At 38.4% G+C, this 13935-nt stretch overlaps 1 protein-coding gene across 1 annotated transcript in view; it reads right to left on the reverse strand.

The window, feature by feature from the left end:
- The window catches only part of ALDH1A2 (aldehyde dehydrogenase 1 family member A2), a 116323-nt gene that overhangs the window by 38485 nt on the left and 63903 nt on the right, over positions 1-13935 (reverse strand). The window contains exons 5-7 of the mRNA XM_050796828.1: positions 3252-3313; positions 1113-1241; positions 872-985 (exon numbers count right to left, since the gene is read on the reverse strand). Coding sequence (XP_050652785.1) covers positions 872-985; positions 1113-1241; positions 3252-3313 — 305 coding nt within the window. The remainder of the gene's footprint in view (positions 1-871; positions 986-1112; positions 1242-3251; positions 3314-13935) is intronic.

Here is a 13935-nt window from a genome sequence, read left to right on the forward strand (position 1 = left end):
TCTGTAAGGTTCTACTTGAAACAATGAATAAGACTTTATCATATGTTACCTGAACCAAAGACATTTGAGTAACATTTATAAATCTTCCTAAGCTGACTTGTGACTCTGTAACAGGGATCTGTAAACTATGGTCCATGGGTCAAATTTAATCCTGCTGTTTTGGTATGGCCTACAAGCTAAAAGCAGTTTTTGCACGTTTAAATGTCTAGAAACAATAAAAAGATTACTATTTTGTAATCCATAAAAATTATGTAAAAATTCCAATTTCCATGTCTATAAATACACTTTAATTGGCACATAGCCACACTCAGTATTATCTATGACTATTTGGTGATACTATGGTATAGCTGAGTAGTTGTAGCAGAGACCACATTGCCTACAAAATCTACATTTACTATCTGGGCCTATACAGGAAAAAATGTGCTGAACCCTGCTCTATATCATCTCTTATGGTTCATGGGGCATAGTGAGTTCCAATTGTACTTACAGGATCTGTCCAAACAATGAGTAGGGAAAGCTTGTGTCTCCATTCTTATCCTTACCAGAGACTAGTTTAGACTTCCAGCTTCTTAACTTGCTTCTGCCACTGCTGTTCTTGACTCAACAAAGAGGCTAGAACCTCAGATTCTGGAATAGTTCTTACACAGACGGTATCACAAAAATGCTCAAGAGATCTGTGGAGTCAAATGGTCCCTGTGTGCCTTTGCTTTCACTTCCACCAGTGTTCTATGACACCGATGTTATCCTCTGTGGGCTTGGGTACTCACTGCCCTTTTGGTGTCTAGCCTATGGGTACTAATTTTACTGTTTTTGTAACCCCTCAACTCATTCGCAAGACTGTTCTTTAATCCCTGGTTTTTCAGATACCTACCTCAGTAGACCCTGTGAACGCAATCTTGTCTATGCCAATGTGAGAAGCTATTGCTGCCCCAGCTGTTGGCCCGTATCCTGGCAAAATATTGACGACCCCAGGAGGAAAGCCAGCCTAAGAAAACAGAACAGGAGGAAATGTGGCTGATGAAAGCTGATGCATTCATGTTAAATGAGATATGCTCTAGTAGGCTCCAGCTGTAAGGGGAGTCAGAAGCACTCCTGAAGTCCGTTTCTCTTACCTCCTTGATGAGGGCTCCCATGTAGAGTGCACTGAGTGGTGTTTGCTCTGCTGGCTTAATAACTACTGTATTGCCACAGCACAAGGCTGGAGCAATTTTCCAGGCAAACATCAGCAGGGGGAAGTTCCACTGAAAAGGAAAAAACTCAAAGTTGATAGATGGAAAAATATTCCTCCACTACTTTGTTTTCAAGCTGTGACTTCTCATACTTCTCAGACTAGTCCTCAACATAAATCTTGACCACTACAAAGTATAGATGTTTGGATTTTCAATTACTTCATTAAGAATAGAATAGCACTGACCTTGGAAATCTCTCCTTTTCTCTCTGACCAACCAATTACTGTATTTCAACTACCCACCAAAAGAAATCCCACGGTGAAAAGGGAGTTTTGTTATTTGTTTTTTTTTTTTTTTGTCACTGTTGTTTTCATGTATTTTTAAATTAGGCTTTGGTTCCAATAAGTTCTCGTGTATGAAAACTTTTTCCTGCATCTGAGATTTTTACATCAGAATTTTCACACTGGTATGGAAAGCTCTTCAACATGGAAGAACTAGAAAAGAAAATTCTAACTATGAGTTATAGTTAAGTCAATGTGTATTTCAAGGTAGCACTTTTTCTTTAGATACACGCATTGTCACAAACATACATGATTACAAAAAATAAAGTGCATATACTTATGAGTATGCAAACATTTTCATTTGTTTTCCACTGTAAAAGAAGCTATTGGAGACTACAGTACATTTACATGAGTAGATGAGGTTGGGGTCTAAAATGTTTTAAACTGATTTTAAAAGGATATTAAGCTTGTATTGTCACAAGATCAGGCATGAACCTCAGTACTATCAGGTGTCATTGATAATTTCATTAAGAAAGAAAACAGAAATCCACATCCCCTGGCTTCAGCCCTTGACCACAATGTGTTTCTGCCTGAAGCATCTCAGCTGCCATCCTTGAAGGCTTCTCACTGGCTCTGGCAAGCTTGCAAAAATATACAAGTGTCTTGCCTTCACCAAACACCCAATTTCTTTTCCCCTTAGTTGTTTATAAACTTGGGAGTCCACAGTAATGTTTTAATTCCATCTACAGTGTATAAATCTTGAAGTGCAGTAATTGAGCCAGAGCTGGCTGACAAGCAACTCTTGTCCTGTCAGTGAAGCTGCAGCGTTGAGAGTGTGGGCAAGGGCAAGAAAGGGAAGTTTGAATCCTACGAGGAAGGTGACAGACCTCGTCCCAGAGCTGATCCAAGTGGAATTTCCCTAGGGCCTTTAGGAGCTAAAGAATTTAACCCAAACCTCGCATTTTACCTTTGCATTCTCTAATAAATTTCACAGTAATCTGGGATTTATCAATTATTCAAACAAATATTATACCTTCCCCACATCTTTGGTTCCCAATGCCAAAGATTATCTTGAGTTATACTACATTTTGAAAACAGAAAACTTCCTGTCTATACTATAAGAGTTAAACTCTGAGCATCCCCTTGAAATCCCTGCCAGAACTATTAGCTAGTACTGTTAGAAGCTTTGGTCACGTTTTGTGTTGTACAAAGGTTGTGTATGAGAGAGAGGAACAAAAGCACAATGTTTAATGTTCCAATCCAAACACTAAGCACTACATCTATTTCTCTTTACAAGACACACAGGAGCTCGGCATGGTTTCAATTATGACTGTGACGTTAACTGTACTGCTGTGTCTTCTGTAGCATCTTCTATCTAGATTCTTATGAAAAGAAACAGTGGGAGAGAATGGGATTAAAAGCTCATATAAAATAATATGCTTGGAAGGACGGTGAGTCATAGTTCTAAAAAATAAACAAATATAACAAAGCATTAATTTTCCATAAGCAGAATGGACATAATAATGAAGGGCAGGTTATTAATACACTGTGCTTTGCTTATTTTAATCATGAGAATTCCATGACTTGAGAATTCAACTCCTGGTAACAGAGCTGAAACCCTATTAACCTGTTCAAATAAGCATTTGCAGGGAGGCTGTTAAAGATATGTCAACAACATGAGCTCAGTTTTTTTTTTCCCCCAGTAATGGAAAACACACATCGCTGAGGACCACGTTTTATGTGTCTTTAAGAGAACTGGGTCAAATGGAAATAAATACGAGGTGCGAGGAGATACACTCACTGGGATGATCTGTCCACACACTCCAATGGGTTCATGTCTTGTAAAGGTAAAATAGTCTCCATCTGAAAGAAAAATGCTTGATCACTCCCAGAAAGTTTAGATCAGGAAAAAAAAATTGCAGAGGGAGAAGTTTGGTGTCTGCAAAAACAAAACAAAACAAAACAAAAACAGAAATGAAGTTGAAAAACGTCCTACTCAGCTGTGCATGAAAGCTTGTAGAAGCCTAACACTGGGCACAGGGTATCTCTGAATATCTCTCTCAGACACCCAAACGCAGTACCGAGGAAAGGATCTCTAAGGCAAAATGAAGGACAAATTTATGATACTAGAAGTCCTCAGGGTGGCAGAGGGGAGAGCTGAAAAATATGTAAAAAATGAATTTTATGTTAAGTATTAAAATAACATGTAGAACAGTTGTTTGATTTAAAAACTGAGTCAATAAACCTTTAAATAACTTTCTGAAGTATTAAAATAAACTAAGTAAAATGCTATTGGGCAAATTTAAAATGCAGGGCAACTGGAAAAAGTGAGGAGTAAAAGATAAATTTCATAACTCAATCCAGGTGTCAAAATGTACTTCCTGGGTAGTGGTGAGATATACGCATGTCCAGGGCTATTTAAAGAAGGTAAAAGTCCATTTCTAAAAAGACCTCCATCAATAATCCAAAGCATCTGCCCCCAAACTAGACATAGAAATGAGAATGTCCTAGGGGCTAAAAGAAAAAGAGCTTGAGAAAAGCTTAATAACCTTATTTTCCTTACAGGAGTAATAGGCAACTGAAATAATTAGATAGGAAGTCCAAACCAAATTCTTCTTTAGGAAAATGTCACTGCTTTTATCTGAATTATTTTAAATGGTTAATTAAAATTACCAAAGAATGGCTCATTTTTAGCAGATAGCTTTTCATTTTCAGTACTGAGCAAAGTTTTTATTTTTCCCTCCATTGCCGGCCCTTTGACCACTTCACAGATACTTGTTTTCTCTCTCAAAAGCAGTCCCCCAAGGGAAGTAAAAACACTCAGCTAATATTCATGAAAGCATAACTACTAGGGGTGGAAATGAAGGTGGGGACAGGAGGACTGTGTGGGTTGGGAAAAGAGAATTGATATGAATCAGATTGTTTATCAGTCTCTCAACACATCTAAATCACATTTATCATACAAAATTGTTCTGACAAATTCAAAATTATTTATTTTTTAAATAATTAAAGTCTTGGTCTCTCTCTCTCTCTCACTCTCCCACTGTCACTCTCTATCCTCTGGATTTTTGATCTCTCTACCGCCTCTTTCCATAATTAACTATCTGTTTCCTCTTTTCAAGAACTTTTATTCACATACAAGTATTTATAGGATCCTTTTATCCTCCTGTTTTTTATATACAAATGGGATCATATTAGTCAGTCTTTTATATTTTGTTTTTCCCCCCTTTTTTTCCTGTAAAGCTAGGACATCTTTTTAGTGGCTGCAGGTTATTCCATCGGCTCAATAAACGATGTTACTACTGTAAATCCTCCTAAGGGACACAGAAGTCACTTTCAGTTTAGGATATTATAAATAATGCTGCAAAGACTATCATTACATATGTATCTTTTCATATCTGTGGAATTTCTTGATCAAAGTGTAAGTACATTTCACATTTTCATAAATATTGCCAAATCACCCTTCAGAAAATTTTAACAATTCATAATTGCAACAACATGCTATTCTTCCTACTCTTTAACGCTGAGGTTTTTCCAACATTTTCATTTCAGCTAATCTGACAGCTGGAAAACGGCAACTTGTTTTAATTTATGTTTAATGATATATGAGAGTGAACATCCTTTCATGCTTATATTCTTTGCTATTTTTCCATTGGGTATTCTTAGCCATTTGAAGAGCTCTATGGATATTAAGGAAATTAGGCCTCTGTCATAATATTGTGAAGATTTTTCCCCAATCTACTACTTATCTCTTGACTTTGTTTTATGTATATTATTTTAAATGGAAGAAATTCAGAAGTAGGCTGGATTCTGCAACTGTATGAAATTATTTTAAAATATCTATTACAACAAAAAATAGCGAAGATGTTGCAACTGTCCATAGGATGACAATATGAAGTCTGAGTAATACTTTAAACATCAAATTAACTATTTACCTTTGTATGTAGACAGCTGAAGAATCTTCTGATATCATTCTTTACAAGAGTACAAGTTTCCATGCTTTTTCAATTTGTAAAGTCTCCGAAAAGGTTTTTCATGAGGAGCCACACCACTGATCAATAAGCTAGAGTTTCATTTGCAAGAAAATCTTCTGCAACTGAACTTTCTAAGTTGGTTAAGGTGATGGGTTCTAGTGGATAGTCACAAACCACAGAATCAGAGTAATGTCAAGGTAGAGTGCAAATGGGACTGAGGAAAAAAATGGGAACATGAACAGAAGAGCACAGGTGTTTACTTTAGCAGCACGTGTAGGAACCTGGAATAGTTCAGAAAAAAACTCACAAGGCAACTACACAAGCACGGCATGGCAATTCATAAACCATTTCCCCCTACACATTCTAGATGCTTTAAAATTTAGTTGTTTTACTTATATAATGTCACAAGTTACTGAAAAAAGTAAAAGGGAAGAAAATGCAGACAAAAATCTTAAAAATCTGACCTCATGAGGAATTGACTCCTTAACTGTGTCTCAAGAGAAACTGAGTTATGAGGAATTAAAAGTCTCTTGGATAAACTGTTCACATATTTTATAAACATTCAGCTATAGGCTACCACAGGGAAAGAGACAGAATCTTCTAGCCCCTACAGTTAGTCTAAGTAGCAAATTTAAAAATAAAGGCTATTTTTGCGCTTGAACTCTTCCCAAAACTCTTTTGGGAAGAGTTGAAGGGACAAAAAAAGGAGCCTGCTTTCAATAAAATCCAACATTTCTTCATGTTAAAAACTCTCAATAAACTACAGGTATCGATGGAACATACTTCAAAATAATGAGTCATTTATGACAAACTCACAGCCAATATCATACTGAACAGGCAAAAGCTGGAAGCATTCCCCTTGAAAACTAGCACAAGACAAGGATGCCCTGTCTAACCACTCCTATTAAACACAGTATTGGAAGTTCTGGCCAGTTCTATCTCAGGCAAGAGAAAGAAAGAAAGCGTATTCAAATAGAAAGAGAGGACGTAAAACTGTCTCTGTTTGCAGATGACATGGTGCTATATCTAGAAAACCCCATTGTCTCAGCACAAAATCTTCTCAAGCTGATAAGCAACTTCAACTAAGTCTCAGGATACAAAATCAATGTGCAAAAATCACAGCCATTCCTATACACCAACAATAGACAAGCAGAAAGCTAAATCATAAACAAACTCCCATTCACAATTGCTACAAAGAGAATAAAGTAAATGGAGGACTTCTTCAAGGACAACTACAAACCACTAATCAGAGAAATCAGAGAGGATACAAAATGGAAAAGCATTCCATGCTCATGGATAGGAAGAATCAACATCATGAAAATTGCCATAATGCCCAAAGTAATTTATAAATTCAGTGCTATTCTCATTAAACTACCACTGACATTCTTAACAGAATTTTAAAAAATGACTTTAAATTTCATATGGAACTGAAAGAGCCTGTATAGCCAAGACAATCCTAAGCAAAAAGAGCAAAGCTAGAGGCATCTTGCTACCTGACTTCAAACTATACTACAAGGCTACAGTAACCAAAACAGCATGGTACTTGGACAAAAACAGACACATAAACCAATGGAAAAGAATAGAGAAATGAGAAATAAGACCACATATCTACAACCATCTGATCTTTGACAAACCTGATAAAAAACAAACAATGGGAAAAGGATTCCCTATTTAATAAATGGTGCTGGGAAAACTGGCTAGCTATATGGAGAAAACTAAAACTGGATCACTTCCTTCCTTACACCTTACACAAAATTAATTCAAGATGGAGTAAAGAATCAAATGTGAGATCTAAAACGATAAAAACCCTAGAAGAAAACCTAGTCCATACCATTCAGGACATAGGCATGGGGAAGGACTTCAGGTCTAAAACACCAAAACCAATGGCAACAAAAGCCAAAATTGACAAATGGGATCTAATTAAACTAAAGAACTTCTGCACAGCAAAAGAAAGTACCATCAGAGTAAAGAGGCAACCTACAGAATAGGAGAAAATGTTTGCAATCTACTCATCTGACAAAGGGCTAATAGCCCACTGTTGGTGGGAATGTAAGTTAGTTCAATCATTGTGGAAAACAGTGTGGCAATTCCTCAAAGACCTAGAACCAGAAATACCCTTTTACCCAGCAATCCCATTACTGAATATATACCTAAAGCAATATAAATCATTCTGTTATGAGGATACATGCATGTGTATGTTCACTGCAGCACAATTCACAATAGCAAAAACGTGGAATCAACTGAAATCCCCATCAATGACCCATTGGACAAAGAGAATGTGGTGTGTGTGTGTGTGTATATATATATATATATACACACACACACACACATATATACACATACACATATATATAAATATATATATATATCATGAAATACTATGCAGCCATAAAAGGAATGGAATCATGTCCTTTGCAGGAACAATGGATGGAGCTGTAAGCCATTATCCTCAGCAAACTAACACAGGAACAGAAAGCCAAACATTACATGTTTTCATTTATTAGGGGGAGCTGAACACACATCTACACAGGGAGGGGAACAACACACACTGGCACCTTTCTGGGGAGGAGCAGAGCAAGGCAGAACATCAGGATAAACAGTTAAGGCATGCTGGGCTTAATACCTAGGTGATGGGTTGGTAGGTGCAGCAAACCACCATGACACATGTTTACCTATGTAACAAACCTGTACATCTCACACATGGAATCCAGAACTAAAATAAAATAAAGGGCCCTAGACCTTGTAAGCTATTTGCATTTTCAGTGGATGATGAAAGATGACAACCCTAGTCTGACCTGGGGTACATGACAAACACAAGAGCTAAGCCTTCTGGGGGCACCTTCAGCTAGGGCTAACAGCACCCCAGAAGTCATTCACAGCTACTAAGACCCTGCTATGAATCCCACTGAGCTTCTAGATCAGGGTTATCCTAAGACCACTTACAAAAGCCACCTTCATAATTTTTACCATTTCCAAGAATCATCTGCTCTATCATTTACTTAATAATCTGTGTTAATTTAACTCACCTGTTCACCTTACCACAAGGAAAATCTATGAAATAACAGGTTTCATGGGTTGGTAATATGTTCTTCTAATATTCTTCAAACCAAGTAATTAAAATTAAAAAAAAAGTTTGCTTGTTTACTGCATAGAATCATCTTGAATGCTACCAGTGCTACATGAGATACTATATGGTGCTTCTCAAATTTCAATGTACACACTAAGCACCTGGAGATCTTGTGAAAATGCATGTTCTGAATCAACAGGTCTAGGATAAGACCAGAGAGTCTGCACTTCTACACGCTCCCAGATGAGGCTCATGCTTCTGATCCATAGATCACACTCTGGGTAGCAAGACCAGGAGGATAAAGGGGAGTCCATGTGTATTATGATGCCCTACCGTTGCTTTACAATTGTCTGACTTCATTTTTATTTATTGTTATTTTTTTGTCTAATAACTCTACTAATTTTCCTGAAAGGAGTATATAGTGTAGGAGAATCTGATTTGTATTTTTAAAACTTTACAATGGTTTAAAAAAGAATGAAAACAAGATATCAATTTCTGTAAAGCCTTATAATTTTCACATCTTTATCTCATTTTACACTCAAAACTCTATGAAAAAAATGAAGCAACTATCATTATCAGCATTTTATAAACAGAAAAATATGGCACAGATAAGTTAAGTCTAATGTGGTACCACTGATTAAGTTGAGGCTCCTGGACTTGGATCTGGGTCTTCAGACTTCAAGTTCTTTCCCCATAAAAACATATTCATGGCTCTTGTGAGGAAGGTATTGGATTTAGATGGATAATCACAAATCACAGAATTAGAGTATAATGTCAAGAAGGATCATAAATGGGGTAAAAATAAATGAAAAGAAAAAACCCCAATGACAACTCTTTTGTGAATATGAACACAGAACACATGGAAACTTGTTAGAAAGTTATAATGAGAACATTACAGAGAAACATTCCCTGGAATAGATGAGCCCAGGACTGAGTGCCTCTCTCAGCTTTCATCTAGGCAGAGCCAACTCAAACGGGAGACAGAGTGTTAACTCTCCCTCTCATCTATACCTCAGATGGTACATAATGAGTACTCTTCTCTGCCTAGAAAAAAATTAAAGAGGGGCGGTTCCACGATGGCTGAATAGGAACAGCTCAAGTCTACAGCTCCCAATGTGAGCAACGCAGAACATGGGTGATTTCTGCATTTCTAATTGAGGTACCGGGTTCATCTCACTGGAGCTTGTTAGACAGTGGGTACAGGACAGTGGGTGTAGCCCACCGAGCATGAGCCAAAGCAGGGCAAGGCATCGCCTCACCCAGGAAGTGCAAGGGGTCAGGGAATTCCCTTTCCTACCCAAGGGAAGTTGTGACAGATGGTACCTGGAAATTGGGTAACTCCCACCCTAAAACTGCACTTTTCCAATGGTCTTAGCAAACGGCACAGCAGGAGATTATATCCGGCATCTGGCTCAGAGAGTCCCATGCTCTTGGAGCCTCGTTCTTTGCTAACACAGCAGTCTGAGATCGAACTTCAAGGCAGCAGTGAGGCCGGGGGACTGCCATTGTTGAGGCTTCAGTAGGTAAACAAAGTGGCCAGGAAGCTCAAACTGGGTGAAGCCCACTGCAGCTCAAGGAAGCCTGCCTGCCTGCCTTTGTAGACTCCACCTCGGGGGTCAGGGCATAGCCAAACAAAAGGCAGCAGAAACCTGCAGACTTAAATATCTCTGACAGCTTTGAAGAGAGTAGTGGTTCTCCCAGCACAGAGTTTGAGATCTGAGAATGGACAGACTTCCTCCTCAAGTTGGTCCCTGACCTCCGAGTAGCCTAACTTGGAGGCACCCCCCAGTAGGGGCAGACTGACACCTCACATGGCCAGGTACCTTTCTGAGACGAAGCTTCCAGAGGAATGATCAAGCAGCAACATTTGCTGTTCAGCAATATTCGCTGTTCTGCAGCCTCCACTGCTAATACCCAGGCAAACAGGGTCTGGAATAGACCTCCAGCAAACTCAAACAGACCTGTAGCTGAGGGTCCTGACTGTTAGAAGGAAAACTAACAAACAGAAAGGACATCCACACTGAAACCCCATCTATACATCACCATCATCAAAGACCAAAGGTAGATAAACCTACAAAGATGGAGGAAAAACAGAGCAGAAAAGCTGAAAATTCTAAAAATCAGAGCACCTCTCCCCCTCCAAAGGAATGCAGCTCCTCGCCAGCAATGGAATAAAGCTGGACAGAGACTGCCTTTGATGAGTTGAGAGATGAAGGCTTCAGATGATCCAACTTCTCCGAGCTAAAGGAGGAAGTTCAAACTCATCACAAAGCAGCTAAAAACCTTGAAAAAAAGATTAGACGAATGGCTAACTACAATAACCAGTGTAGAGAAGTCCTTAACTGACCTGATGAAGCTGAAAACCATGGCAAGAGAACTACGTGACAAATGCACAAGCTTCAGTAACCAATTCGATCAACTGGAAGAAAGGGTATCAGTGACTGAAGATCAAATGAATGAAATGAAGCAAGAAGAGAAGTTTAGAGAAAAAAGAGTAAAAAGAAATGAACAAAGTCTCCAACAAATATGGGACGATGTGAAAAGACCAAATCTATGTCTGATTGGTGTACCTGAAACTGACAGGGAGAATGGAACCAAGCTGGAAACACTCTGCAGGATATTATCCAGGATAACTTCTCCAACCTAGCAAGGCAGGCCAACATTCAAATTCAGAAAATACAGAGAATGCCACAAAGATACTGCTCAAGAAGAGCAACTCCAAGACACATAATTGTCAGATTCACCAAGTTGAAATGAAGGAAAAAATGTTAAGGGCAGCCAGAGAGAAAGGTCAGGTTACCCACAAAGGGAAGCCCATCAGACTAACAGCGGATCTCTCAGCAGAAACTCTACAAGCCAGAAGAGAGTGGCGGCCAATATTCAACATTCTTAAAGAAAAGAATTTTCAACCCAGAATTTCATATCCAGCCAAACTAAGCTTCGTAAGTGAAGGACAAATAAAATCCTTTACAGACAAGCAAATGCTTAGAGATTTTGTCACTACCAGGCCTGCCCTACAAGAGCTCCTGAAGGAAGCACTAAACATGGAAAAGAACAACCAGTACCAGCCACTGCAAAAACATGCCAAACTGTAAGGACCATCAATGATAGGAAGAAATTGCATCAACTAACGAGTAAAATCACCAGCTAACATAATGACAGAATCAAATTCACACATAACAATATTAACGTTAAATGTAAATGGGCTAAATGCTCCAATTAAAAGACACAGACTGGCAAACTGGATAAAGAGTCAAGACCCATCAGTGTGCTGTATTCAAGAGACCCATCTCACGTGCAGAGACACAGATAGGCTCAAAATAAAGGGATGAAGGAAGATCTACCAAGGAAATGGAAAACAAAAAGGCAGGGGTTGCAATCCTAGTCTCTGATAAAATAGACTTTAAACCAACAAAGATCAAAAGAGACAAAAAAGGCCACTACATAAGGGTAAAGGGATCAATTCAACAAGAAGAGCTAAATATCCTAAATATATATGCACCCAATACAGGAGCACCCAGATGCATAAAGCAAGTCCTTAGAGACCTACAAAGAGACTTAGATTCCCACACAATAAATAATGGGAGACTTTAACACCCCACTGTCAACATTAGACAGATCAACAAGACAGAAAGTTAACAAGGATATCCAGGAATTGAACTCAGCTCTGCATCAAGTAGACCGAATAGACATCTATAGAACTCTCCACCCCAAATCAACAGAATATACATTCTTCTCAGCACCACATCGCACTTAGTCCAAAATTGACCACATAGTTGGAAGTAAAACACTCCTCAGCAAATGTAAAAGAACAGAAATCACAACAAACTGTCTCTCAGACCACAGCGCAATCAAACTAGAACTCAGGATTAAGAAAGTCACTCAACACTGCTCAACTACATGAAAACTGAACAACCTGCTCCTGAGTGACTACTGGGTAAATAACGAAATGAAGGCAGAAATAAAGATGTTCTTTGAAACCAATAAGAACAAAGACACAACGTACCAGAATCTCTGGGACACATTTAAAGCAGTGTGTAGAGGGAAATTTATAGCACTAAATGTCCACAAGAAAAAGCAGGAAAGATCGAAACTCAACACCCTAATGTCACAATTAAAAAAACTAAAGAAGCAAGAGCAAACACATTCAAAAGCTAGCAGAAGGCAAGAAATAACTAAGATCAGAGCAGAACTGAAGGAGATAGACACATAAAATACCCTTCAAAAAAATCAGTGAATCCAGGAGCTGTTTTTTTGAAAAGATCAACAAAATTGATAGACCACCAGCAAGACTAATAAAGAAGAAAAGAGAGAAGAATCAAATAGATGCAATAAAAATGATAAAGGGGATATCACCACGGATCCCACAGAAATACAAACTACCGTCAGAATACTATAAACACCTCTACGTAAATAAACTAGAAAATCTAGAAGAAATTGATACATTCTTGGACACATCCACCCTCCCAAGACTAAACCAGGAAGAAGTTGAATCCCTGAATAGACCAATAACAGGCTCTGAAATTGAGGCAATAATTTAATAGCCTACCAACCAAAAAAAGTCCAGGATCAGACGGATGCACAGCCGAACTCTACCAGAAGTACAAGGAGGAGATGGTACCATTCCTTCCGAAACTATTCCAATCAACAGAAAAAGAGGGAATCCTCCCTAACTAATTTTATGAGGCCAGCATCATCCTGATACCAAAACCTGGCAGAGACACAACAAAAAAAGAGAATTTTAGACCAATATTCCTGATGAACATGGATGCCAAAATCATCAATAAAATACGGGCAAACCGAAAGCACACCAAAAAGCTTATCCACCATGATCAAGTGGGCTTCATCCCTGGGATGCAAGGCTGGTTCAACATATGCAAATCAATAAACATAATCCAGCATATAAACAGAACCAAAGACAGAAACCACATGATTATCTCAATAGATGCAGAAAAGGCCTTTGACAAAATTCAACAGCCCTTCATGATAAAAACTCTCAATAAACTAGGTACTGATGGAACGTATCTCAAAATAGTAAGAGCTATTTATGACAAACCCACAGCCAGTATCATACTGAATGGGCAAAAATTGGAAGCATTCCTTTTGAAAACTGGCACAAGACATGGATGCCCTCTCTCACCACTCCTATTCAACATAGCGTTGGAAGTTCTGGCCAGGGCAATCAGGCAGGAGAAAGAAATAAAGGGTATTCAATTAGGAAAACAGGAAGTCAAATTGTCCCTGTTTGCAGATGACATGATTGCATATTTAGAAAACCCCATCATCTCAGCCCAAAATCTCCTTAAGCTGATAAGCAACTTCAGCAAAGTCTCAGGATACAAAATCAACGTGCAAAAATCACATGCATTCTTATATACCAATAACAGACAAACAGAGAGCCAAATCATGAATGAACTCCCATTCACAATTGCTTCAAAGAGAAT

The sequence above is a fragment of the Macaca thibetana genome, chromosome 7 (genome assembly GCF_024542745.1).
Source record: "Macaca thibetana thibetana isolate TM-01 chromosome 7, ASM2454274v1, whole genome shotgun sequence".
Classification (NCBI taxonomy): domain Eukaryota; kingdom Metazoa; phylum Chordata; class Mammalia; order Primates; family Cercopithecidae; genus Macaca; species Macaca thibetana.